Raw genomic sequence first — 24,517 nt, forward strand, 5'->3', positions numbered from 1 at the left:
CGTTTCCATCTCCTAATATTTCAAAGGTGGATCTTAGAGTCATCGATCTAGACCGTACATCTAATGCTCCTTGTTTAGCAATAGCCGTTATTTGAAAGTGCAAGCAAACGGTAACTATTTACTCAACATATGGTAGACTCAAAATGGACGGTGGAATATAGAGATGTTTGTTACCTGTATTAAAAAGTAGAAACTGGTTACGATTCAACGCTCTCATAAAATATCATACGTCGCGTACACGTAGCTCAAGTTAAACAGCAAAAATTTGGGCCCACTGATATAGGTCATAATCTTTTAAACAGATTGATTGGATGATCTTAGCCTTTATATTTGTTTGTAGAACTCAAAACATAGACCATATTCACTGGGAGCCATGATTTAGACGGTTTGATTTGAGTAAGAAGTACGGCATGCGTACAATTTCCGAGTTTACGCGATGAACCATGGCATACTATCACAGTGAAAGGTACATGTTATCTGAGTGGCGAAAGAACGCCAGCCAAAGAAACTATGGTTTGCATGGATTTTCCAGACAAACAGCCTCGTAGTCAGCAGCTGTCCTGCAAATACATGCAGAGGAGATGGGCTGCTTACGTACTCGTTTTCATTTCAAATTCCATCAGCTTGAAATCTGACGCTAAAATGAAAAGTTGCTATAATACATAGAGAATGATCAGATACAGCGTCCATATCATGAGTTAGGATACATCTTTTTTCATGACTAGTATAGAATATCCAATATGGGCAAAGCGGCCTACATCATGATTATCGGCTGAGATGAAAAACGGGTAGATCCACTCATTCGGTGGACCACACCAGTACACTGAGTTACCATTGGCTTTTGATTAGTTTATGATGTCGTGTCCTGATAGATCGAGTGGATCGAACTGATTTGTGAAACAGTGATGCAGTTGGAAAATCTCAGTTGCAATCAACAGTGTTGTCTTCTCCATCATATAAGAAGCACTGGTTGATTGTGAGTTGGATCCGCTTTCGGACCCAGCTAGACAGAATATGTTGCATCAAATTTTTAGTGTTTTCATGGAGCCATGAATCACCTGATTACTCATGTACGTGGCAAGAAAGCTGTAGTGGAAGTCGATTCATTCGGGTTAGAGGATTCAACACTAGAAGAATTTAAATATGATGATTGTGGGACATCTGATCAATCAGCTTTCATGTCATCCAATCAATCAGCTTTCATGTCATCCAATCAAGATCAGCCTCCCTTATTAGGGGAGGATAATTAAATTACCAATTGAGCAGGTGAGAAACCGTATGGGTTATCAAGATCCTTTGGTTCCAGTGAAGCTGGTGAAGAAGGAGAGACTGCGTCAGAGGCTATGGAAGGAGTTGTAAATCTTCCCCATTATATATATATATTGCCGAACCTAAATTGTATGCAATATTTTGTTACCACTTTTCATTGAATGAAAAATCTTAACTTCAAATATATATATATATATATATATATATATATATATATATATATATATATATATATATATATATAAATCCAAACTAGTCAGAAATTGCCTATGGATTTTGAAAACACAGAAACATTACGGTTTTTGTGGAGACTTCAATGTGGTTTCCAGCTCATCTAAAAGAATTAGGAGCTTTTTCTCCGATCCTAGGAGTTCCCCGGAGTTCACAGCGGCTATTCAGTTGACACAACTGATAGATGCAAGGTATGTGAGCAGTAGGTTTACTTGGAGCAACAACCGAGAAGGGTTGTCTTGATCGTAGGCCATGTTAGATCGGGCGCTAGGTAATGCTGAATGGTTTAGCCGGTTCTCGTATTTCCAAGTTAGACATTTACCTAGAGTGAACTCTTATCGTGGCCCTTTATTCCTTTCTTGTCAACGAGCCCCTCCCAGCTATCCCAAGCAAATTCCAGTGTATGTGGCGGTTGCATGATACATTCCTCCAGGTAGCTAGGGAAGCTTGGGTTTCTGACATGGATGGGCAGCCAATGATTCTTCTTCAAAGGAATATGAAGAGTGTTAAGATTGCCCTGAAAATCTAGAATAAGAAGTCTTTGGCAATATGTTTCTTAAGATTAAGGAAGATGAAGAGGACGCTGTCCAGGGTAAAGTTATTGTTCAAAATTGTCCTAATCCAAGAAATGATGACATGATAAAGGTAGCCATGGACAGGCTCTACAACCTTGATCTTATGATGCTACATCATGTGGACTGTTAAGATTTTGTGCTCATACTACGTGAATGGAGTTCTCAAAAAGTTCTCACGAAAACTTATGAAAACCGGTGCGCAGGTGAGCATTGGGATAGACTTTTAATGCTTTTGAAAAATACTCATATATTGTTCTAGATGTAGATGCATATGAGGTCGGCTCAAAGACCAAACTGGTAAAATAACTAGTTAACTAAGCGCATGTTTGTGATGCAAATGAAGTAACTCTGGGCAACGAATTGGGGATGATGAATCGATTCACGATGAACGTTGACGTCTGGCAGAGGTTCGACACAAAGGATTTGGCAACAAGCTACACACTCTCTTCATGGGCAATATCACGTTCGACACCATAGCAGCCGATCTCTACAGAATCTTTGGAAGATATGGGAAAATCATTGATGCATTCATCCCCTCTAACCCAGGGCTCAAGCGTTTCAGAGGATATGAATTCATTAGGTTCATGTATGAAGCTGATGCGAACGCTACACTAGACATCCTAGACGGTGAAAGGGTGGATGGCAGAATCATCACAGTCCAAAAAGCCAAATCACGCTCCAACCCCTAACCAGCGCTCCACAGGGCAAAATGGCACAGAAGTTATTCAACAAAATGCCACAGCCAATCCGATGCGTCCATTACTGCCTCCCCCAGCCACTTCACAAGCAGAGGATAGTCGGGATACCTTCTCCATACCAGCTAATCAAGAGCATATGCAGACCAATGTATGCAGGCCAGGTGTTCACTTGTTTGCCAAGACTAATTGCCTAGTGAAAGCTGATAGCCAAACTATTGTCCACAAGTTGAGGGAGCTCAAATTGGCTTTGGTAGTTCAAGCAACCAATGTGCAGACCTCCACCCTATCCCAGCACCTAGCTCGAGCCAACTATAGACCCGATGGGGTGGTCATCTCGCAGATAGGCCCGGATTCATTCCCTCTCCACTTCACCGAGCGCACAACCCTCATATCCTTCTTCTTAGATACCAACCTACACAAGAAAATGGGCCTCCTAAATCTAGAGCCATGGTCCCCAAACTACATGCCGTGATCTCAAGGTACATGGATTAAGCTGCTGGGTATCCCGGCTCACGCTTGGTTCAAGCCAGTTTTCAGGGATTTGGGAAGCATGTTTGGAGAGGTGGTGGGGATTGACAGGAGCGCCATCTTAGGGCTTCCCCAAGAAGCTGTCCAAGTTAAAGTTCTTATTCAGCCAGGAACAAATTCTGAGTCACCTAGAGGACTACAAGTTGGAGGTAAAATCTTCACAATCTAACCCATACCCGAACCTGAGTCCCCACCCCACATCCTGTCATCTCCCCTGTCCCCTTCCACTAATACCATCCCTACGAGGCAATGGGTGGAGCAAACCTTCCCCAGCCGAGCCCCACAACACACAGAAACCTTCCCTGAGCCGAACCTCCCTCCCCCTCCATTACATCCTCCAGGACCCCGTTCCACACCCAACCTCGATCCCCTCCCTCTGCCCACCCTTGGCCCTCACACCTCCCAATCTATACATGAGCTAGCCCCCCCAAAAAAATAAATAAATAAATAAATAAATAAAAATTCTTCCACCCCCATCCCACCAACAATCCACATTCGCCACTACCCCGCCACATCCCCCTCTGGAACGTAGGGGTCGATTATTTCACAGTCCTCTAGAAGCCCTGCTATTTCCCAAGAAAGCCCTTTTTGAAGGCTGCAACCCCCTCAAAATAGGACCTCAGTTTGTAGAGGACCTTGACGATTCTCAAGTCGAGGCATGGAACGCGGTGAGGTCAGTAAACACACTGCCATTGGGGGCCGCCTAGCTGTTGATCTGTCCCCCTACTTCCTAGAATCCTCGCCCATCCACTACTCCCTGAGGCCCTGCCACATGAGCTCACTCAGGCAGTAACCCAGGCAGACCTCCCCTCGCTGTCAACATCAAGATCTCCTGCTCGAACAAGGGTTCGCTGGTCCCATAGTTGTCCTGTTGTGCAACAAAATAATTGCCCACATGTCAGACTTCTCTCCTCTAGTGGTAAACCTTGAGGACCTGATTCAAGGGACATGGAGAGGGCTCTGCCTGTCTGCTTCAAGGGGGCATACTACGATTATAAGCGCCAACTGTGATAACTCGATATATGAGCCCGAAGAGGAGCTTGACCACTGCACAACTAAGGTTACAGGATCAGTGATTTGCCAGCCCAAACAGAGGATGAAAAGAACGTACAAGGTGTTAGATGTTAACTGGTATGGCAGGCTGCGAACATTGAAGAGACGGGGTGAGATTTCTATCCACGTGATCAATACATAACATCCTTGTTTGGAATGCACGTGGAGTGAGGAATGCTCCCACCATCAGGACGCTCAAAAGCCTCATCGGGCAGCACAAGCCTCTTGTGCTGGCCATTTTAGAACCGATGCTCAGGGATGAGAAATATATTCGGGTTGGTCTGAAACTAGGCTACCACTCCTCCCGCTCTAATGCATCCCTTGGAGGTAAAATCTGGGTGTTCTGGGATTCTTTTCTATCAACAACGACATTTGCCACATCAAATCAGATATTATCCTTGGAATTGAGCCTGCAACAGGCAACTGAAAAGGTCTTAATATCATTCATCTATGCAAAATGCGCCAGAAATTCGCGTAGGGAGTTATGGGATGACCTGGCCAGCATTAGCTTGGTGTGCACCACTTTATGGGCTGTTGCTGGGGACTTCAACGCAGTGGTCTCGCAAGAGGAGAGACAGGGCTCAGGGGTGTTCGATGCCAGAAGCGCGGCTAATTTCATGGAGTGTCTACACAATGCTGGCTTAGCAGATGCTCATTTCTCAGGCAACCGTTTCACATGGGGGAGCAGCCAATTGGGCCAACCCAAGGTTTGGGCGAGGCTTGAACATGTATGTTGCAATGATCGCTGGCTCCAGAAGTTCCCCTCCTTCCAAGTTAATCATCTCCCTAGGCGGAATTCGGACCATGCTCCACTTCTCTTGCATTTTCCTTCACCCCAACCGCAAGGTCCTAAAGCCTTCCGCTTCTAAAGAATGTGGTGTTCTCACAGTGGGTTCCAGGATCTGATTCAAACTGTTTGGGCAGCTCCCGTAGAAGGAAACCCTATCCAAATTGTCATAGCTAAGCTCAAGGCCATCAAGTAGGCACTCAGACACTGGAACAAAGCCACCTTTTGCAATATCTTCCAAAGAATCCAAGCCACGATCGCTGAGCTCCACAGCATTGAAGCTGCAATGCTTACATCCCCTGATCAACAAAACCTACGAGAGGTTCAGAATCTTAGAGAGGCTCTCTCTCGCCTGGAACTCTATGAAGAAATCTTTTGGAAGAAAAATTCGAGGGTTCATTGGCTACAAGAAGGGAACCGCATTACCAAGTTCTTCCACTCCACAACGACAGAAAATAGCCATATAGTCTTAGTCTAGGAGATCAAGCTTCCTAATAGCTCGACGCTGTCCAACAATGCTGACATTAGACAGGCTGCGGTCTCCCATTTCTAGACCCTATTACAGGCTGATGACAACTAACCCCTTGGGGAGTTTCTACATACCATTCTAGCCATGGTGTCAGCTCAGGAAAATGCCTCCCTGCAAGCCGAGCCATCCCTTAAGGAAGTCCAGGCAGCAGTGAAAGCTATCCCACTTGATGGTGCAGCTGGTCCGGATGGGTTCTCTAGGGCTTTTTCCTAGGCCTGTTTGACCACAATTAGCCAAGACCTACTTGCAGCCGCCAAACACTTCTTCAATGGGTCTAATCTCCCTAGAGCACTCACAGCCTCGCTGAATTGCCTCATTCTTAAGATAAGTGCCCCGGTCTCCTTTTTTGACTTTCGCCCAATTAGTCTATGTAATTGCTTGTATAAAATCTTTTCTAGAATTATTGCTATTAAACTAGCTAAAATTTTCCCCAAGATTGTCTCCATAGAACAGGGAGCATTTGTATAGGGTTGATCTATGGCTGAAAGCTGCGCGCTAGTCTAAGAAGCTTTTAGGGACATAAACAGGAAGGTCAAGGGAGGAAACTTACTATTAAAACTAGAAATGGAGAAGGCTTATGATAGGCTCAACTGGCACTACCTCAAAGCAGTCCTCACACAATTCGGGTTCCATATGAACTAGATTCAGCTAGTCAAAAGATGTTGGTCGGACTGTTGGTTTTTAGTCCTCATCAATGGTAGAGCAACTGGCTTTTTCCGTTCTACTAGGGGTTTACGGTAAGGCGACCCAATCTCCCCAAGTCTCTTCATCCTGGCAGCGGAGGGTCTTAGCAGGGGCTTTCATCGCTTGGCTACAGGTGCATGCCAACAGTACAGGACGCGTCCTAACTGCCCGATAGTCTCCCATCTTCTTTTTACGGATGACACTATCCTCTTCGCCAACGGTTCCAAAAGGTTCATTGTTCGAATCAAGCCATTTCTTAACAATTATGAAAGGTGTTCGGGTTAAAAAATAAATTTGGCAAAGATCTTCTTCATTCCCCCTTAAAACACGCCCAATTTAAGGTGCAGAGCTGCAGCTTCACTTCTTGATTTTTCCAGGGCAGCGCCACCCTTCTCTTACTTGGGTGTTCCCATCTTCCATAGGAGGCCTAAGCGTAGTTACTTTTAGGCCCTAGTAGTGAAGATCCAGTCTAAAATCTCCTCTTGGCAAAGCAGAATTTTGTCGTAGGCAGGGAGGCTCACACTCATCATCCATGTTCTCAACAGCATCCCAATCCACACTCTCGCGGCTATGGAGGTCCCGTCTAGCATTCTAGCTGATCTCAAAAAAATCTTTGCAGATTTCTTTTAGGGCTGGGATGGGCCTAAGAAAAAATATCATTGGAGACACTGGTGATGCCTTTTTATGCCAAAAGTCTGAGGGAGGGCTTGGACTCAGACCCTTGAAAATGGTGATGCATGCATGGCGTCTGAAGATGGCATGGACAACCCTGTTTCACGGCACAACTAGCAATTGGTGTAAGTTTGTCAAAGCCAAGTATGCTACTGATTTCATCGCTGCTCCTTCCACGTCTCCTGGCTCCACGGCTTCCCCTATATGGAAAAAAATCAAAGAAGCTTTTCCCCTTCTCTTCGAGAAGTTGAGATGGCTAATTGGGTGCGGTAACATTGACTTCTGGACCGAGGACTGGTCTGGGCCAGGTGTTAGATAGGCTCACATGCCTTGTATATCTTGTATAGCTAGTATACCTTATATAGATGATTCTGAGTTTATTATTTTCCTTGTATAGATGACTGTAATCTCTATATATTCAATCCCTTTGGGTTGTCTCAAATATAAAAAATCTTTCAGCTCCTCTTAGATTTCATGGCATTAAAGCTTCACTGATCCAAAACTAGCACCACTTGTCAGATCCGACCATCCCTACGTCCGGTCATCATCTCTACTACGTCCGACCCCCATCCTTACTCGTCCGACCTCCCCTGCATCATCCGGCCACCCCTACTGCGTCGTCTGGCCATTACTGCATCGTCCGACCACCCCTACAGCGCCGCCCCTGCTCATCTGACCACCCCTATTGCACACCCCTCTACTCTTCGATCTGTTGCTGTTGTCAAACTTCGTTCTAGATCCAACAACCCTTGTTGCTGTTTCAGATCTAGACTTTTTAAATCCAGCGCCCCTGTTGTTGTTGCTCCAGATCTAGATTTTTCAGATCCACCGCTCCTGTTATTGTTGCTCCAGATCTAAATTTTCTATATCCAGTGCCCCTATTGTTGCTGCTATTCTGCCAAATCCAGAAATTACAATCCCTTCGGTATCTCCTGTTGTACAGTACATTTAAAACCTTCTTCTACTGCAACTCTTTACATACTTTATATTACTTCAGATTAATGGACAAGGACTCATCACGTACAGAGGCCCTACGTTGTAGTTTTGATAGTACCAACTATTCTCTATGGGCCATCCATTTTCAGAACTTTCTCAAGGGTCATGGTTTATGGGGACTAATTGATGGATCTGTTAATATCCCCACTTCCACAGATGCGACAAATTAGCTGATTGGGAAATAAACAATGGAAAGATTATCATATGGTTTCTTGATTCGGTCGATCGGTCCATTGCTGTTGGCCTCACACCTCATCGCACTGCTAAAGCAATGTGAGAGTATCTCTAGACAATTTATCAACAAAGTAATGCGGCCCGGTTATACTACATGGAACAGGATCTCGTTAACCTTACTCAGGGTGACGATAATATTCAATCATTTTACTCCAAAATTGTCACAATTTGGACAGAGATGGCTATGATGGATCCAATATTTTCTCATGACTTTAAGATATTCCAAACTATGCGCAAGAGTGCGCAAGTTTGATAATTTCTTATGAAGCTCTGTTTGAAATTTGAGTATTGTCGGGCTACTTTCTTGAACCGTAGCCCTACTCCTTCATTAAATTTAGTTATTAATGATTTATTGATTGAGGAACAATGATTGAAAGTTCTCTCTCTTCCTTCCTCAACTTCAAGATCATCTGATATGGTGCTTGTTGTGTCCACCACTACACCAACACGTGATTCTACTCCTTTGACTTGTCGTGGCTATAAAAAGGTGGGTCATGTTGTCGCTCAATGCAAAGAATGGTACGCTTATTGTCAACGGAATGGTCATGGTATTCAGGACTGCCGTACATATGCCTATACATCTTCTTTCGGCCGTGGACGTTGTGGTCGTGGACTTGGCCATGGTCGTGCTCTTTCTGTTACTACTCCCATTATTTCTTCTGAGCCGTCTGTTAGTGATACTGCATCTACTATTTCTAATGAAGGTCTTTCATCACCTTTGACTCCTACAATGCTCCAGCAAATCGTTAAGGCCCTTTCTACGGCTAGTATGTCAGGTATATCCCCATCTTCTACGTGGTTCTTTGATTCGGGTGCTTCTAATGATATGACTGGAGTTATATTTCATCTTCATGACATTTGTCCCTACACCGAAAATCAGGCTATTTCTACTGCAGATGGCACTAGACTACCCATTCAGTCCATTGAATCATTGACTTTCTCTCCTTCTGCACATCGCCAGTTCACCCTTCATGATGTGTTTCATGTCCCTAACCTCTCCTCTAATTTAATTTCAGTTGGTCAACTCATATCCAATAACTGCTTTGTCATATTTCTTTCTAACTGTTGTTTTGTGTAGGATTTGGCAAGGGGGACGGTACTTGGGATGGGTAGGCAGCATAGTCATCTGTATGTGTTAGACTTTGATTCATCTGTCACTTCGGCTCGTTGTTTCTTTTCTCTATCTTCATCAGATATTTATTTGGCAAATAAATTGTGGAAACTATAACACTTTCACGTGGGTCATCCACATTCCGATCGGTTAATTTAGTTATTTTCTTCTGGCATGTTAGGGAACGTTTCTCTTAATACAAAAGATTTGGATTATTCTTGTTCATCTTGTTGTCTTTTAAAAAGTGTATTCTTTTTCCTCTAAGTACTACAAAATCATCTTCTATGATTGAACTAGTGTATACAGATGTCTAGGGTCCTTCACCAATTATGTCTCTCTCTGGGTTATGATACTATATTATATTCATTGATGATTTCACACATTACACCTGAATTTACTTTCTACACTCAAAGTCACAGGTTTTTGAAAAATTTAAGATATTTCACTCTACGGTGTAGACTCAATTTCAGGTTCCAATTCAAACTCTTCGATCTGACTCAGGGGGGGTATCTCTCAATAGATTTTCATACATTTCTTCAGGGTCATGAGATTATTCATCAGACCACCTATTCTGATACTCTACAACAGAACGAAGTGGCTGAATGAAAAATCGTCATATTGTTGAAACTGCCAACACCCTGATGACAACTATGAGTGTTCCTCATTCTTTCTGGGTGGAAACAATGTTACATTTAGTCTACTTGATTAACTGGATGCCAACCAATATTCTGAACAGTAAACCTCCATACTTTGTTCTCAAAGGTTTACCTCCTGCATATTCCACATTTCATATTTTTGGTTGTGTCTATTATACTCACCTAACTTCATGTGAGCATAATAAACTATCTCCAAAATCGATCAAATGTATGTACTTGGGATTTGGAGAAACTCAGAAGGGTTTTTGATGTTATGATCCGGTTTCTTGTAGTGTTTGGGTTTCATGACATGTTATTTTTCTTAAACATATTGCCTTTCATTCATCTCTTCCTCATCCGCACGCCCTAAAATCTCTTGGTCTAACCACCTTTTCTGATATTCCTTTTGCTTCGAGTACTCTCCCTCGTTCGTTGTAGGTTTACTCACATCGACCACGTACAGCTCTACCACCTATTACTCAACCCGAACCTACTGTACCTGTTGCAGATCTTGAACCTACCTCGATACGTCGTTCCACTCGTGTACATCAAGCGATTGATCGCTTGATTTGTTCTATGTCTTCCATAAATGCTACTTTGGATACTGTCTCTATTCCTACTTCCTACACTCAGGCAGCCACTCAAGATTGTTGGAAGAAGGCTATAGCAGAAGAACTTGTGGCATTGGATGATAATCATACGTGGGACATTGTCACTCGACCCACTGACCAACAACTAATTGGTAGCAAATGGATTTATTCTGTCAAGCTCAAGTCTGATGGATCATTGGATCGATACAAGGCTCAACTTGTCGCTCAGGGATACAAACATGAATACGGAATTGATTATGATGAGACATTCGATCTCGTGGCCAAGATGAAAACTGTTCGTACTTTTCTGGTCATATCTTCCATTCTCTTTTGGCCACTTGCTCAGATGGAAGTGAAAAATACTTTTCTTCATGGAGACCTTCAAGAAACAGTATATTTGAAACATTCTCATGGCTCTTTAATCCCTGACAATAAGGTATGTCACCTAAAGAAAGCCCTGTATGGCCTCAAACAAGCACCTCGGGCATAGTTCTAACGCTTTCACGATGTTGTTACAGGTGCTGGCTTTACTCAAAGTAGTCATGACCCATCCTTATTTTTGCGCACCATTGCTCATGGAATTGTCATTGTTCTCGTCTATGTTAATGACCTACTTTTGACTAGTAGCGATGTTACTGGCATCTCGGCTTTAAAGGATGTTTTGCAATCATCCTTCAAGATGAAAGACCTCGGCCATCTAACATACTTTCTTGGGCTTAAAATTTCATATTCTAAACGTGGGATCCTGGTCAGCCAGCGTAAATATACCAAGGATCTTCTTGCCTTGGCATCATTGACGGATTAGAAGACAGTTCAGACTCCCTTAGAACTTAACGTTCGTTATAGCTATGACGATGGTGATCTCCTTGTATAGCCCGACTTATACTGCCGTTTGATTGAGAATCTGGTTTACTTAACTATGACTCGCTTTGATATTGCCTACGCTGTCCAAGTCGTCAGTCAGTTTGTTTCTGCTCCTCGGACTCTTCATATGACTGCAGTGTTATGCATCCTACGATACCTACGTAGAACTCTAGATCGATCACTGTTCTTCTCCTCCATGCAACTCTGGACCTTCGTTCTTATTTGGATCCCGATTGGGCCGGTTACGCTCTAACATGAAGATCTACCACTGGTTACTGTATTTTTTTCGGCACTTCTCTTATCTCTTGGAAGTGTAAGAAGCAGGCCATTGTTTCTACATCGAGCACAGAAGCTGAGTATCGGGTAATGTTCGCTACGTGTAGTGAGCTTCTATGGTTACACGGACTTCTTTCCAACTTGGGCATTCCTCTGCAGAATCTTACTCCACTCCATGTCGATAATTTAAGTATAATTCAAATTGCCTCTAATCCGTTTTTTCATGAACGGACGAAGCATATTGAAGTTAACTGTCACTTTATCCGTGAGAAATTTCAGTCTGGGCTCATTTCTCTTCCACATGTTGCATCCCATGATCAGATTGTTGACATTCTCACTAAGTCCCTCACTTCTGCACGTCACTCATTTCTAGTTGACAAACTATTACTTGTTGATGACCAGCATTAGTTTGAGGGGGGATGCTAGACAGGCTCACATGCCTTATATATCTTGTATACCTTGTATAGCTAGTATACCTTGTATAGAGGATTTTGAGTTTATTATTTTCCTTGTATAGATGACTGTAATCTCGATATATTCAACCCCTTTAGGTTGTCTCAAATACAGAAAAGCTTTCAGCTCCTCTCGGATTTCACTAGGTCCGCTGCTTGATCTGCAGTTGTATCTCCAGACGTAGACTCCTGCCTTGGTCCAGGATTGGTTTGGCCCATCGAGTTGGTTAGATAAGGCCAGGGCCTCTTTGGTCCTTCCTTAGACTGTGGTGGACCATGTCTCACAGGAAGGCATTAGCACGTCTAACGTGGACGACAAACGCGTCTAAGTATCGGTGGTAAACGGGGAGCTCTCTTTGGCTTTGGCGTGGCAATGTATCAAACCAACAACTCCAACAACTAGGTGGTCTGCTTAGGTTTGGCACCCCAAGATCCCGCCAAAACTTTCCATGCTTTCCTGGAAAGTACTTCATAATGCAGTTCCGGTCAACCCCAACATTTAGTGTAAAGGAGTTTGTATTTCTTCCAGGTACTCATGCTACCCCCCGCCTTCCTAACCTGACTGTGAGTCGCTTGACCATCTTTTTGTTACGGGTTTGCTGGCCAGCAAAGTCTGGGACCATTTTCGTGGGGATTACGGGATCCCCCAGCCCATGCTCTCCTTAGTGGCGGGTCGGGTGTCCTAATGGTGGAACGCGTCCCGAGCATCTATGTCACAGCTCATAAGCCTCATTCCCATCTTCATTTTCTGGGAATTGTGGAAGGCTATGAACTCCATCCGTTTTGAGAACGCTAGCCCCATTGATTCCCACATAATACAAAGAATCCTTACCTGGGCAAAGCTCGTTAGCCCAACTCTTCCAGCCCCTTCGCGCTTACTGAATTTTTATTTTTTATTTTTAAATTAGGGGCCGGAAGGCCCTTCTATTCAAAGAAAAGAGAACTATACAAGATTCCAGAGTGCCCAGACAAAAAGGAACGGGCCACTCCTATCATATCAACTTTAACCCTAGAAGAGACTAAAACAGATGCTGGTGCATTCCGAATCCCCAACTAATTAAGCCCTCCGTATTCATTGTAAAATGGTGTAGACCTCCCTCAGGTTAGATCAAATTGAACGTCAATGGTTCATCTAAAGGGAATCGGGGGCCTTCGGTGGAGGTGGTGTTGAGCAAGATGATTCCGGTCATTACCTTTTTGGGTTTGCCCACGGTTATCGCATTGGCACCAACACAAGGGCCGACGCGATGGCGGTTGTAGATGATCTTACATTGGCCCACCATCTAGGCTACTCCAATATCATGCTGGCAAGTGATTCTAGGGTGGTGGTGCAAGTGTTGGCGGATGATTCCAACTTCTCCTGGCCGTTTTGGTAGGAAAGCAAAACTGGCCCTACTTTCCCGCTCCCCCCATCTTCGCATTGTCCACACTCCAAGAGAAGCCAACGCAATCGTTGATAGTCTGGTACGTCTGGGGAGTGCGACCCAGTCCAACACTTCGTTTCTTGCTTCGGACATGCTTCCCGTTGACATCAAAGGACTCCTATTTCTCGACAAAGTCGGGCTCGGGTCCTTGCGCCTCTCCTAGTCTCTTACTAGCCAGGCTTTGTTTTTTCGTTTGCCATATGATAGGCGGGCCTTTTTTTATTTCCGGTCCTACCCGAAATACGTGTATGCCTTTCTGGCCGTTTCTAATTAATGCATATATCTCTTTAAGTTACAAAAAAAGTTCTACAACCTCGAGTTGATGGATGAGGTTTTCTGGAAACAAAAAGCTAGGAATAAATGTCTTGAAGATATCCTTTGAAAAAAAAAGGCTTGGAGAAGGCGACCACAATACTAAGTTCTTCTATTTGGTTACCAACAAGAGAGCGTGTAAAGCATTGCGGTAATTAAGCTTGATTTAGGGGTAAAGATAATGGATCATCCTACTATCAAAGTAGAGGCAATCTCATTTTTTCCAAGTTACTTTAGGCTGAATCAACAAGGGATATTATAGACTTTTTGGACGCAATTTGAAACTCGATATCAGCTGAAGAAAACATTACTCTACTAGCTATATCCTACTCTTAAAGAAGTGAGGGAAGCAGTTAAAGCGCTGCCAAAAGATGGGGCCCCGGGTCCGGATGGTTTTTCAGGGGCATTCTTTAGTGCATGCTAGGATATTGTTAGGCCCGATATTCCAAGCATAGTGCAAAATATGTTATGAGGAGTTGACATCACGTGGGTGTTCACCTCTTCTCTCATCCGTCTTATCCCAAAATATTTAAGTGTAGCTAAGTTCTCTAATTATAGACCTATTAGCTTGTGCAATTGTATTTATAAATTTTTTTCTAAAGTGATTGCAGCAAGGTTGTTTGGCATCCTTCCCAAGATCATTTCAAAGGAGCAGGGTGCATTTATTCAAGGTCAACTAATTGCAGAACATATTGCCTTAGCCCAAGAAGTTTTTAGAGATATCGATAGGAAAGTGTATAGTGGAAATGTTCTTCTGAAGCTCGACTTGGAGAAGGCATATGACAAGGTCGACTAGAACTTCCTTAAAGCAGTGCTGCAAAATTTTGGCTTCGTTGAGCGGTGGATCTCTCTTGTGGAGAAGTGTTGGGCTAATGAATGGTTCTCAATTTTGATCAATGAAGAAGCATGTGGTTTTTTCAAGTCTTTCTATGGCCTTCACCAAGGTGATTCGATGTCCCCATCCTTATTCATCACACAATGAGTCCGTGAATGACTCATATGATGCCGGAAGTGAATTCAACGACATACATGCCTGATCTTCATCTTTGACCACTTCCTTCATATCCAATAACTTGCAAAATAATTTATTAAAGTTACTAATGTGGGCTTCCACATCTCCACCCTTTGCTATCCTAAAGGTGAACAACTGTAGCTTTAAGTGTAGGCGATTCTCAGTAGATTTTTTTTAAAATATCCTCTAACTTTGCCCATAAATTAGCTATAATTTTCTCCCTCAAAACATTATAGAGAACCTCATCCATGAGACACAAATGAATAGAGGATAAGGCCTTCTTATCAAGAGTATTCCAATCATCATCACTCATAGTCATCTTTCGCTCCTCAAGAGCACCATCTTCACCATGCTTTGTTAAGGAACTGATCATCTTGATCTACCATAACTCAAAGCTATTTTTACCTGAGTACTTCTCAATGTCATACCTAGTGTTTTCCATTAATGATAATCCTACAGATTCAAGCTTGCCCCCCAACAATTGCTTTGATACCACTTGTTTGGAGAAACAATGGAATCACACAGAGATGAATCTAGGATAGAAATCCAAAAGCACCAAGCAAAGGGAAGAATAACATAACAATTTAATGTGGAAAACCCTTTCGGAAAAAAACCATGGCACAAAGCGACAAAAATTCACTATGAAAGCAGAAATTACAAAGAGAGAAGGCTTACCCGATTGGAACAACCTCGAATCTCACCCTTGCTCCATTCCTTTGAAACCCTAGAACTATTTAGAAACCCTTGGAATACATCCCAATCCCATTTACACCCATATTTATAGCCTATGGGAGAATCCCAAACAAAAATCGGGAACAAAATCCTGTGCAAAACATTAGATGCCATCGAAACTTATTCTTCAATGGCATCGAAGCTGGGTCAATGGCATCGAACTAACACCCAAATTTTCAAGAGACAAAACCCGACTTTCCATAAAATCTCAATGGCTTCGAAACTTATTTTACTTCTTTTTTTTTTTTTAAATAAAAATATTTTAACTAAAAAAATATTGGAAATGATGAAATTTGATCTTCTCTTTTCGTTTAGTAGTGTTTGATGACCATAGTTACTAAGAATCCTATTTCCATTTGCAAATGCTTCTTGCTTCCCGTAAGCTCCGTTTACCATTTCTCAGTAAACACTACACTAGCTGAAAATGAGATGTTTCACGCATCTGCTTCTCACACGGTTCCCTAGGTATTTAAAAAAAAAATAATAAATAAATAAAAATTCTGTGGCATTATATATCAACCTCCGAAAAACTGTACACAGCCAGGATAGACATTCAGGCGCTCCATCCAGAAAAAAGGGGGAGGGCCGCCTATCCTGTGATAGCCATCTACAAAAGCGCCCCATTCTGATCTCTTAAACTAGCTTCCTAACTGATCCTAGCCCAGCTCTGTCAAGCACTAGCAAACCTCTGATTTCCACAGGTAGTTCATTCGGAGAAGTGAAGAAGGAGTTCCCTACATATGTTTCTCCATCTGGTCACCATGTATCAGGCACTACGACAAGATATAGACGATGATATTTCTAAAATTTACTATTCCTTTTCCTGTGAGTGTATACGGATGATACACCACCAGTTCTGCAACAAGAACGAAATGATCTTTAAAAAAGAAAAAAAAGAAAAAAAGAAAAGAAAAAAGAAAAAAAAAAAAAAGGCGAACTTTGTTGATTTGGGAAAAAAACTGAACAAGAACTCGGGCAGGCACAACAAAAAGAACAGACCATTAATTTTGTAAACCATAATCTAATAATTAAGAAAACCAAGAAAACCATTAATCTTGTAATGGTATTATTCTGCAACTATCACCATTGGAATAACGACCACACTCTACATTTTACAAAGCACCCAAGTATAACCCCACCATTAATGGAATAATGATTTAATAAACTACATCACTTGAAGGAGAGATCTAACAAGCATCTATGCACACGTGACAGATTGTCACGTGTATAAAAGGTCAAGTTAATCCAAAAAATAAAAATAAAAAGATCTAGGCAAACTACTAGGTGGAGATCAGTGTTACCATGCCACTTAATTTTCTGTAGCCAAGGCTGGTCCGTCTGTAAGGTTTGCTCCGTGTCTACAATAACGATAGAGTTCCATTTTCCTTTTGCATTTTTGGCCCACCCAGCGAGTAGAATGGCCTGATTTATGATACAGGAAAATTTCTCCCAGAAATCTCACGCACGTGACCTGAATTATGATTAGGCTAGAGTACTCCTGTATTCGTTTTAAAAAATGACGGTGACTTATCATCCTCGTAGGTGCCACTTGGACAATGCAACTGATGTAGAGCAGTCGCAGACACTTTTATGGCAAAGATTAGCTAGAGAAGGCCCGTTCAGAAGCAAAAACGATCCCGATCCTGACCATTGGAACCTTAAATCAGTCATATCTCGCAAACGATTAGTAAGTTTGCGAGATTCCATCAGATCCGCGGTCAAAAGTACTATTTAATTTTGTTTTTACTATAAATAGTAAGTTTTACTTCGAGTATAACTTTTGATCCTTTTACTTGTAGAAGACATTCTCAACATGAAAAGGGCTTAGAAAAGTTAGGAGAATAACATGGTTGGGCTAAATTGGACACTTGCTATTCTTGGCCAAAAACCATGAAGTCTAGTAGCAATAGACATTGTTCATAAATAATAAGTTTACGATTTTATAGCCAGTCGCATTTTTAGGGTGTCTGAGTTGGAGTCTAATTCTAAAACTTCATCCTAGGTTTGAGATCCTTGTTTTAAGAGTTTTAATTTTTATTTTTATTTTATCATCAATCAAGTTATTTTGAATTTATTGAGAATTATTCCTGCTTTTATCCCATGTGAATTCGAGGAAGCTCTCTAAGGAGTATAGAGAGCTCCATGGATTTGGAGTAGTTATCCCCTGAGGAAGATGGTGATCGACCTGATCACGGCCCTCCCTGTGCCAGCAATGCACATGCGTCATCCTGGGTGTGAGTCCCATTTTGGATATAGCACAACTCTAAAATTAGAATGTTCAACAAATCTTAAGAATCGGATTAATGGCCATCAAATGGATCGCTAGGGTAAAGTACTGAGTGGTCCAAATTTCAAAGGAAGAACTAAGAGGTTAATATTATCTTCTAAATGAATCTTTTGGATTATGCTCGCTATAGTTGGTCAATGATTCGTCAAGATGATCCAGATGGCCAAGCAACTATACCATGTGTTCTTTTGAAAAGTCACCAAAATTTTTAAAATGGTGTGGAACTAATACTGAAGTCTAACTCAAATTTTCACCACCTTTATTCCTTCCTGGACGTTTCCATAACTGACAGGGACTCATTTGTCTAGATCTGATTTTTTTAGACTGAATAGATCTGGGTTGTGCTGAAATTTTGAGCAAGATAAAAAGAAAGAGAAAAGAAGAAAAGAAATATACACACGAGGATATTTCCATATGGATAGAAAAGACTTGTTAAATAGGCTGTTGAAAGCTAGCTAACAAGGTATATTTAATATATTTTCACCTTCTCAACAGGCTACAGGGTGGGATCCAACAACCAAGCCGAGTTGTGTGCGATTTATGACATGCTCATTCTATGCCTGGAAAGAGGGCTGGAGAAGATTGAGGTTGAATCCGATTCCAAAGTAGTAGTTGATCTCCTCATGGGGAAGTCCTGCATTCCCAGGCAGTAGAGACCATGGGTCTCTAGGATTAACAACTTGAAGCAGATTTTTTGTACATTGGCGGCCGATTGTGGTTGCTTTTACGATAGGCGCCCCCTGTCTTTTTGTTGTTGGGGTTGCCCGAATGTCCTGTAGGCTGAGCAGGCTGTACAGCTTTTCTATTTTAATGAAATATCCGTCTCATAATAAATAAATAAATAAATAATTTTTTTTAAAAAAAGGTATATTTAATATATATATATATATATATATATATATATATATATAGAGAGAGAGAGAGAGAGAGAGAGAGAGAGAGAGAGAGAGAGAGAGAGAGAGAGAGAGAGTCATGCTCCCCTGCGCACCTACGCACGTGTGCACCTTTACACACGTGTCATGGGTGTCTAATCTGAACGGTCCATGTGATGCGGAATCCCATGAAATTCCATGTGACAAATTTTTACCCTGATCTAAAATTCTGGTGGGCCATAGCAAAGAGAAATGCAAATCAAGGGAGGAAACTGTTTTCATTTTTCATGGCCCATCAAAGTTTTATATCAAATTAAAAATTGGTCCCAGTGGGTTTCACGAGGTGCTGCTTCACATGAACGGTTCAGATTTTAGATCCACATCACGTATGACGGGTTCTCAAAAAAGTTCGTATGTTGTACGTACAAACTGGTTCGCAGGTGAACGTTTCCGTGTGTGTGTGTGTGTAGAATATCCCCACATTAAAATAAAGATGGTATATTTAAAAAGGAAGAACCTAAACCTAAAGGAATAGGGAGTTCTTTGTGGAAGCTTTTGCAAATTCGGAGGTCTTATGGAACAGAGAGCCCTAACACTTTTTATTTGCGGTAGCTTGGCCATTTAACCCATACAGAAGTAAGAAAGCAACCATCCAATCCACCCTAATCCTTTCAAATTTGCTTAGGACGTGTTTGGTTTGAGGGATTGGAAGGGATGAGAAGGTTTAATCCCGGGTTTGCCCGGGCGTGCCAAACAGACTGGATATAGCAATCCAGGAATATAGCAATCCCATGGATCTCCAGACAATCCACCGACAGCACCATTATTACCTAGAAATCCATGCCATCCACCCTAATACCATTCAATCCCTCCCAATCCACCCGGCCAAATGGGCCCTAAACCTAAAGGAATAGGGAGTTCTTTGTGGAAGCTTTTGCAAATTCGGAGGTCTTATGGAACAGAGAGCCCTAACACTTTTTATTTGCGGTAGCTTGGCCATTTAACCCATACAGAAGTAAGAAAGCAACCTTCTATATAACATGCAATCTGTTATATTGGACATGCATTTTATATAATGTATGTATGGTATCTAGACAGTACGACATTGATCATTTTTCTCTTTTTTCTTTCTTTTTATTTTATTTTATTTTTAAAAAAATTTCATGTAGAACATGAGTTATTTACACTAAGGGTCTGATTGTTTCACCAAATGTATCATCCTTAGGATTTTATTACCGCCAAACCAAAAAAGAAAATTGTTGATCAATTTCCAATGTTCTCAGAAGATGGATAAATGAATTTATAATTATTACAAGTTTTCATAACGTTTTTGTGAAAATTAATTTCAAATCTAAACAGCAAAGTCAATATATTTTAATGATGATTTGAAATTAAAATAATATAAAAATGTGATCATTACTATACATTTTTCCGTTGATAAACCTAACATGGGAATCTGCTGTCACATTTCCTCCGCATCGCTGTAGCAATTGATGAAATAAACATGTCCTGTGCGTCTAAGTTGCTAGTGAGTAACGCTCTTTTATCCAGGGACCTATATTATTTATTTTAAATATATGGTCTTTAATATGAGAAATTTTTTTTTCCCAATACATCATATCACTCTTACCTCTCAGTGACTGAGCAAACAAATCCTACCTTGTTATTTCTAATATCATATATTATCTATCATAAGTTATCCAGGGTACCGTGGATAGGCCCACAAGCATCCAAGTCCCGATGTTCCGAACCATCCATGTTATTCAACATGGAAGCTCGTGTCGATCGTGATTTTTGCACCGTGAAACGTCCAGGGTCGACACCAGGAGATGGACAGCACCGATCACTCTACCATGTCCACAAGGGTGCCCTATACGACAAGACAGACATCGACCGGAATGTGCGATGCACCATGCAGTACGAACTCCCTATGAAACGAAAAACAGCTCCATATCCAATGTACTTTGGACAAGTCATACGTCATGCATTGATATTTCGTACTGGAAGGGGTGAAGGAAATAAAAGAGAGGAAGATCGCATCCGGCATGATTTAACGGGATCTAACTAAAACCCGTTGGATCGTCTAAGAGATCATGCGACATCGATTTCACGCGATCCCACTCTAGAGCCCCCTACATCCGTCGACACGTGTACTTGTACAATCCCAGCCGATCATCCGTACGCTGTTAAGGGAACTACGGTAATCTTCCAACGGACCGTCGAATCACCTAAAAACCCTCCCCACCAAAGTGACCAAAGAGAGAAGACAAGGGAAGGACCATCGAAACCCCCCTTTGGATCTTGCAGCTTTACCTTCATCTCCATCGAAAGAAAAGTGGACCGTGATCGTACGGTCGATAACATATGATAATAACTAAAATAAGCTAGAAATGTAAATGGGTTTTCCTAAAATTCCAAGGAAATGCATTTAAAAATGGCAAAGATCAAAGGAAGAGACAAAGAAATTCGAAAAATTTATCATTTCTAAATAGAGATCTCAAAGCAAAAGAGAGAATAGATAGAGAGAGAATTTATTTATTTATTTCTTTTTCATACCCAGCGCTGCCGAACTCATAGAGCTTCCCGCGGCTGGAGAAGACGATAAGTGCAACCTCGGCATCGCAGAGAACGGAAAGCTCGTAAGCTTTCTTCAGAAGACCGTTCCTCCTCTTTGAGAACGTAACCTGGCGGTTGATCTTGTTCTCTATCCTCTTAAGCTCTACTCTTCCTCTCCCCATCTCTTTCTTTTGTACGAGATGATTTCTCTACAGCAAGAAAGAAAGAAAGAGAGAAAAGCATTATCAGGAGAAGAGTTTTTAGTCTTTTATGTAGGTAGGAGGGAGTGGTTTGAATGGATTTATGAAGAAGGGAAGTGAAGGGTTAGATCTGCAATGGTTTTTTTTTTTTCTTGTCGGAAGTTACTGGGGTTGTGATTTGTAAAAAATAGAGAGAGAGAGAGAGAGAGAGAGAGAGAGAGAGAGAGAGATCGTTAGATACCACTTTCGGATCTCTGGAAATTCCTTCTGCTAAAAGAAGAAAGAAAGCTAGAATAGGATGTGGGAAGGAGAAGAGATGCTTATTCTCTGGACTTAGCCTAAAGTATACATGCACTTCTCCAACTCTCTCCTGCAAGAAAAAGGAAATATAAGGATTTCAGACCTCCCCTTTTTTCTTTCTTTTTTTTTTCTTTGTTTTTTTCATTCTTCTCATATTTTCCTCATATTTTCCTTTGGAGAGAGAGAGAGAGAGAGAGAGAGAGAGAGAGAGAGAGAGACTAGTTTGGTCCTTGGACTGAGGTTAGGCATAGTATGCTTGGGTTTTGAGTTTGTTCACGTGGGGTGCATGGTTTTGTGGTCCTGAGGGTTTGTCTGATGGCCGAAGGTGTTGTGGACCATGCCTTGACAAATTCTCGAGATTGGAAGATCTTAGCCATCCAATGATGGGCCAATCATGAAAGAGTTATGATCGGTCCGTCAACGACATGGTGTGTACATCCGACTAGTCATTGTTAGATTTAACGGCTTTTTCTAGCCGACACGTGGCAGCACTACCATACGCAAGATCAGGATGAGATCCTTGTAGCCAACACTATGGTAAAAGAAAATGATGCAAAACCAAGAATTGTTACCAACGTACGTGTGCCAAATCACCGACAAGACGGAGAGTAGGCATCTATCTCGTAAACATATAAAAAAATGCGGAAGGTCATGGTTTACATAATCGTTTAAGAAAACACGCATGATCAAATAGCTAGTTAGCAGTGATATATTCGAGTATGACATATACAGCGAAATATGATTGGCTATGCTTGTTAATGATCAACTAGAAGAACAAAAATCATAAGGAGTTGTCCTTAAAATGGAAGCAAATTGGCTATGTCTATTGTTAGTGAATTAATTAAGAAAAGATCATTTTTTTAAAGACTTTAATGAAACTTTTTTTTTTTTCGGGAAGCCAAGTGGGAACTCTCCACCTCAATGTATATTTCCTTAGAAAGCTTACAAAACTCGAAATTCGGGTGGGCTCCGAAACACAAAAAAAAAAAACATCAGGCGACACCTATCATATAGCATGCACACTGACCAAAAGAAAAAACTAGAAGGAAAAGCTAAATCAGATAGGAGAGGAAGGCCACTCCATTAGCAGTCCCTCAAGTGGGACAGTAGCAATGCAGGGGAAGAACAGAATGGCCCTGAGAGGCATAATTCCAACAGACCCTGTAAACTGAAACGTCCAAAACCATCAATTAAAGCAGGGAGCCATGAACAATCAAAAAAAAAAAAAAAAAACAATCACACGAAGGACACCGCACCACTAGGCATTGGAAGTCGAGCTGAGAGAGCTAACCCACTCCACCGATGAATTAGCTACAGACTGGTGGAGGAGCAAAAGGCCCCCTTCAAGCTCCGAAGAGGGTGCCCTTTGGAGTCTTAACTGCTCTACGCAGATGACACCCTACTCTTCCTGAATGGCAACAGGAAGTCCCTAAGAGCAACCAAGACCTTTTTGGATGAATATTAAAGAGCGTCGGGGCAATGCATTAACCTTCGCAAAAGCTCTCTTCACCTCCAACAAGCTCTCTTCGCACAGAATCAGATCCATTGAGTCTCAGTTAGGCATCTCTAAGTCATCAGGCCCCCTCTCATATCTGGGGGTCCCAATGATAATTAGTAGAACGAGAGCTGGGGAGTTTCAACAGCTGATGGAGAAAGTGGAGGGCTGGGTGCGAGGTTGGCAGGCTAAGTGCCTCTCTCAAGCAGGCAGAGCAGTCCTGATAAAGCACATGCTGGGTAGCATTCCTGTGCACACGATGGCAGCTGTTCATCTTCCTCTGCAGGTCCTAAAGTCATTGGAATCATGTTTTACCTCTTTCTTCTGGGGTTGGACAGCGGGGAAGAGGAAATTTCATTGGAAGACCTGGAAGGTGATCTTGCGTCCCAAAGAGGAGGGAGGGCTTAGCATTAGAAAGCTAACAGATGTGATGAAGGCTTTCCGATTTAAGATGGCCTAGGATATTAAGTTCAAAGGAGAGGTTAGCTTATGGGGTTCTTATATGGCTGCTAAATAATCCCAGGATCTTCTCCCTCTGAGCTAGAGGAGCTCGACCATCCATCACTTGCCATTGTGGAGGAAAATTCTTCCCCTGCTGCGTCAGTTAGAGGACCTGGTGCAATGGAAGATCGGCGAAGGCTCTTGCAACCTCTGGATGGACAACTGGACTGGGCTAGGCCCCCTGCAGAACCTGGTCTCATCCTCCATTCCAGTTTCTCTTCGAGCTATGAAGGTACATCAATTCCGGAGCTGTAACGGTCCAGCCCCCCATCTGCTGCTTTTGGTTTGCTGCCCCCAAGAGGTAGTGGATTTGTTTTTCCATGAAGGTTTCTGCTTATCCGATGGTCCAGATGTTCCCTTCTGGCCCCTCTCCCCCTCGGGCGTCTTCTCAATCAGGTCTACCTGGGACCGCTGCAGATAGAGCTCGCCCCATTTCAGTTGGGCCAGGTGGGTCTGGCATGCCAAGATGCCTCCTCGTGTATTGCTCTTCGTGTGGAAGCTTCTGAACAGGGCAATTCCTGTGGAAGGTGCGGTCCAGCTCAAGGGAATTCACCTAGCTTCGAGATGTGTGTGCTGCAGCCCAAGCCCAAACTGAGATCAGAGCCACTCGGTGGAGTCCGCTACTCATCTCTTTCTGGACAG

The 24,517-nt window shown here is 42.3% G+C and overlaps 1 protein-coding gene across 1 annotated transcript in view; it reads right to left on the bottom strand.

Moving 5' to 3' along the window:
- Positions 1-22,023, bottom strand: part of LOC131233517 (agamous-like MADS-box protein MADS3) — a 53,333-nt gene extending 31,310 nt beyond the window's left edge. Inside the window, exons 1-2 of the mRNA XM_058230256.1 lie at positions 21,821-22,023; positions 21,380-21,588 (exon numbers count right to left, since the gene is read on the bottom strand). Of these exons, the coding sequence (XP_058086239.1) occupies positions 21,380-21,561 (182 nt within the window). The 5' untranslated portion in view covers positions 21,562-21,588; positions 21,821-22,023. The remainder of the gene's footprint in view (positions 1-21,379; positions 21,589-21,820) is intronic.
- Between the last annotated feature and the right edge of the window lie 2,494 nt (positions 22,024-24,517).

The sequence above is a fragment of the Magnolia sinica genome, chromosome 18, assembly GCF_029962835.1.
Source record: "Magnolia sinica isolate HGM2019 chromosome 18, MsV1, whole genome shotgun sequence".
Classification (NCBI taxonomy): domain Eukaryota; kingdom Viridiplantae; phylum Streptophyta; class Magnoliopsida; order Magnoliales; family Magnoliaceae; genus Magnolia; species Magnolia sinica.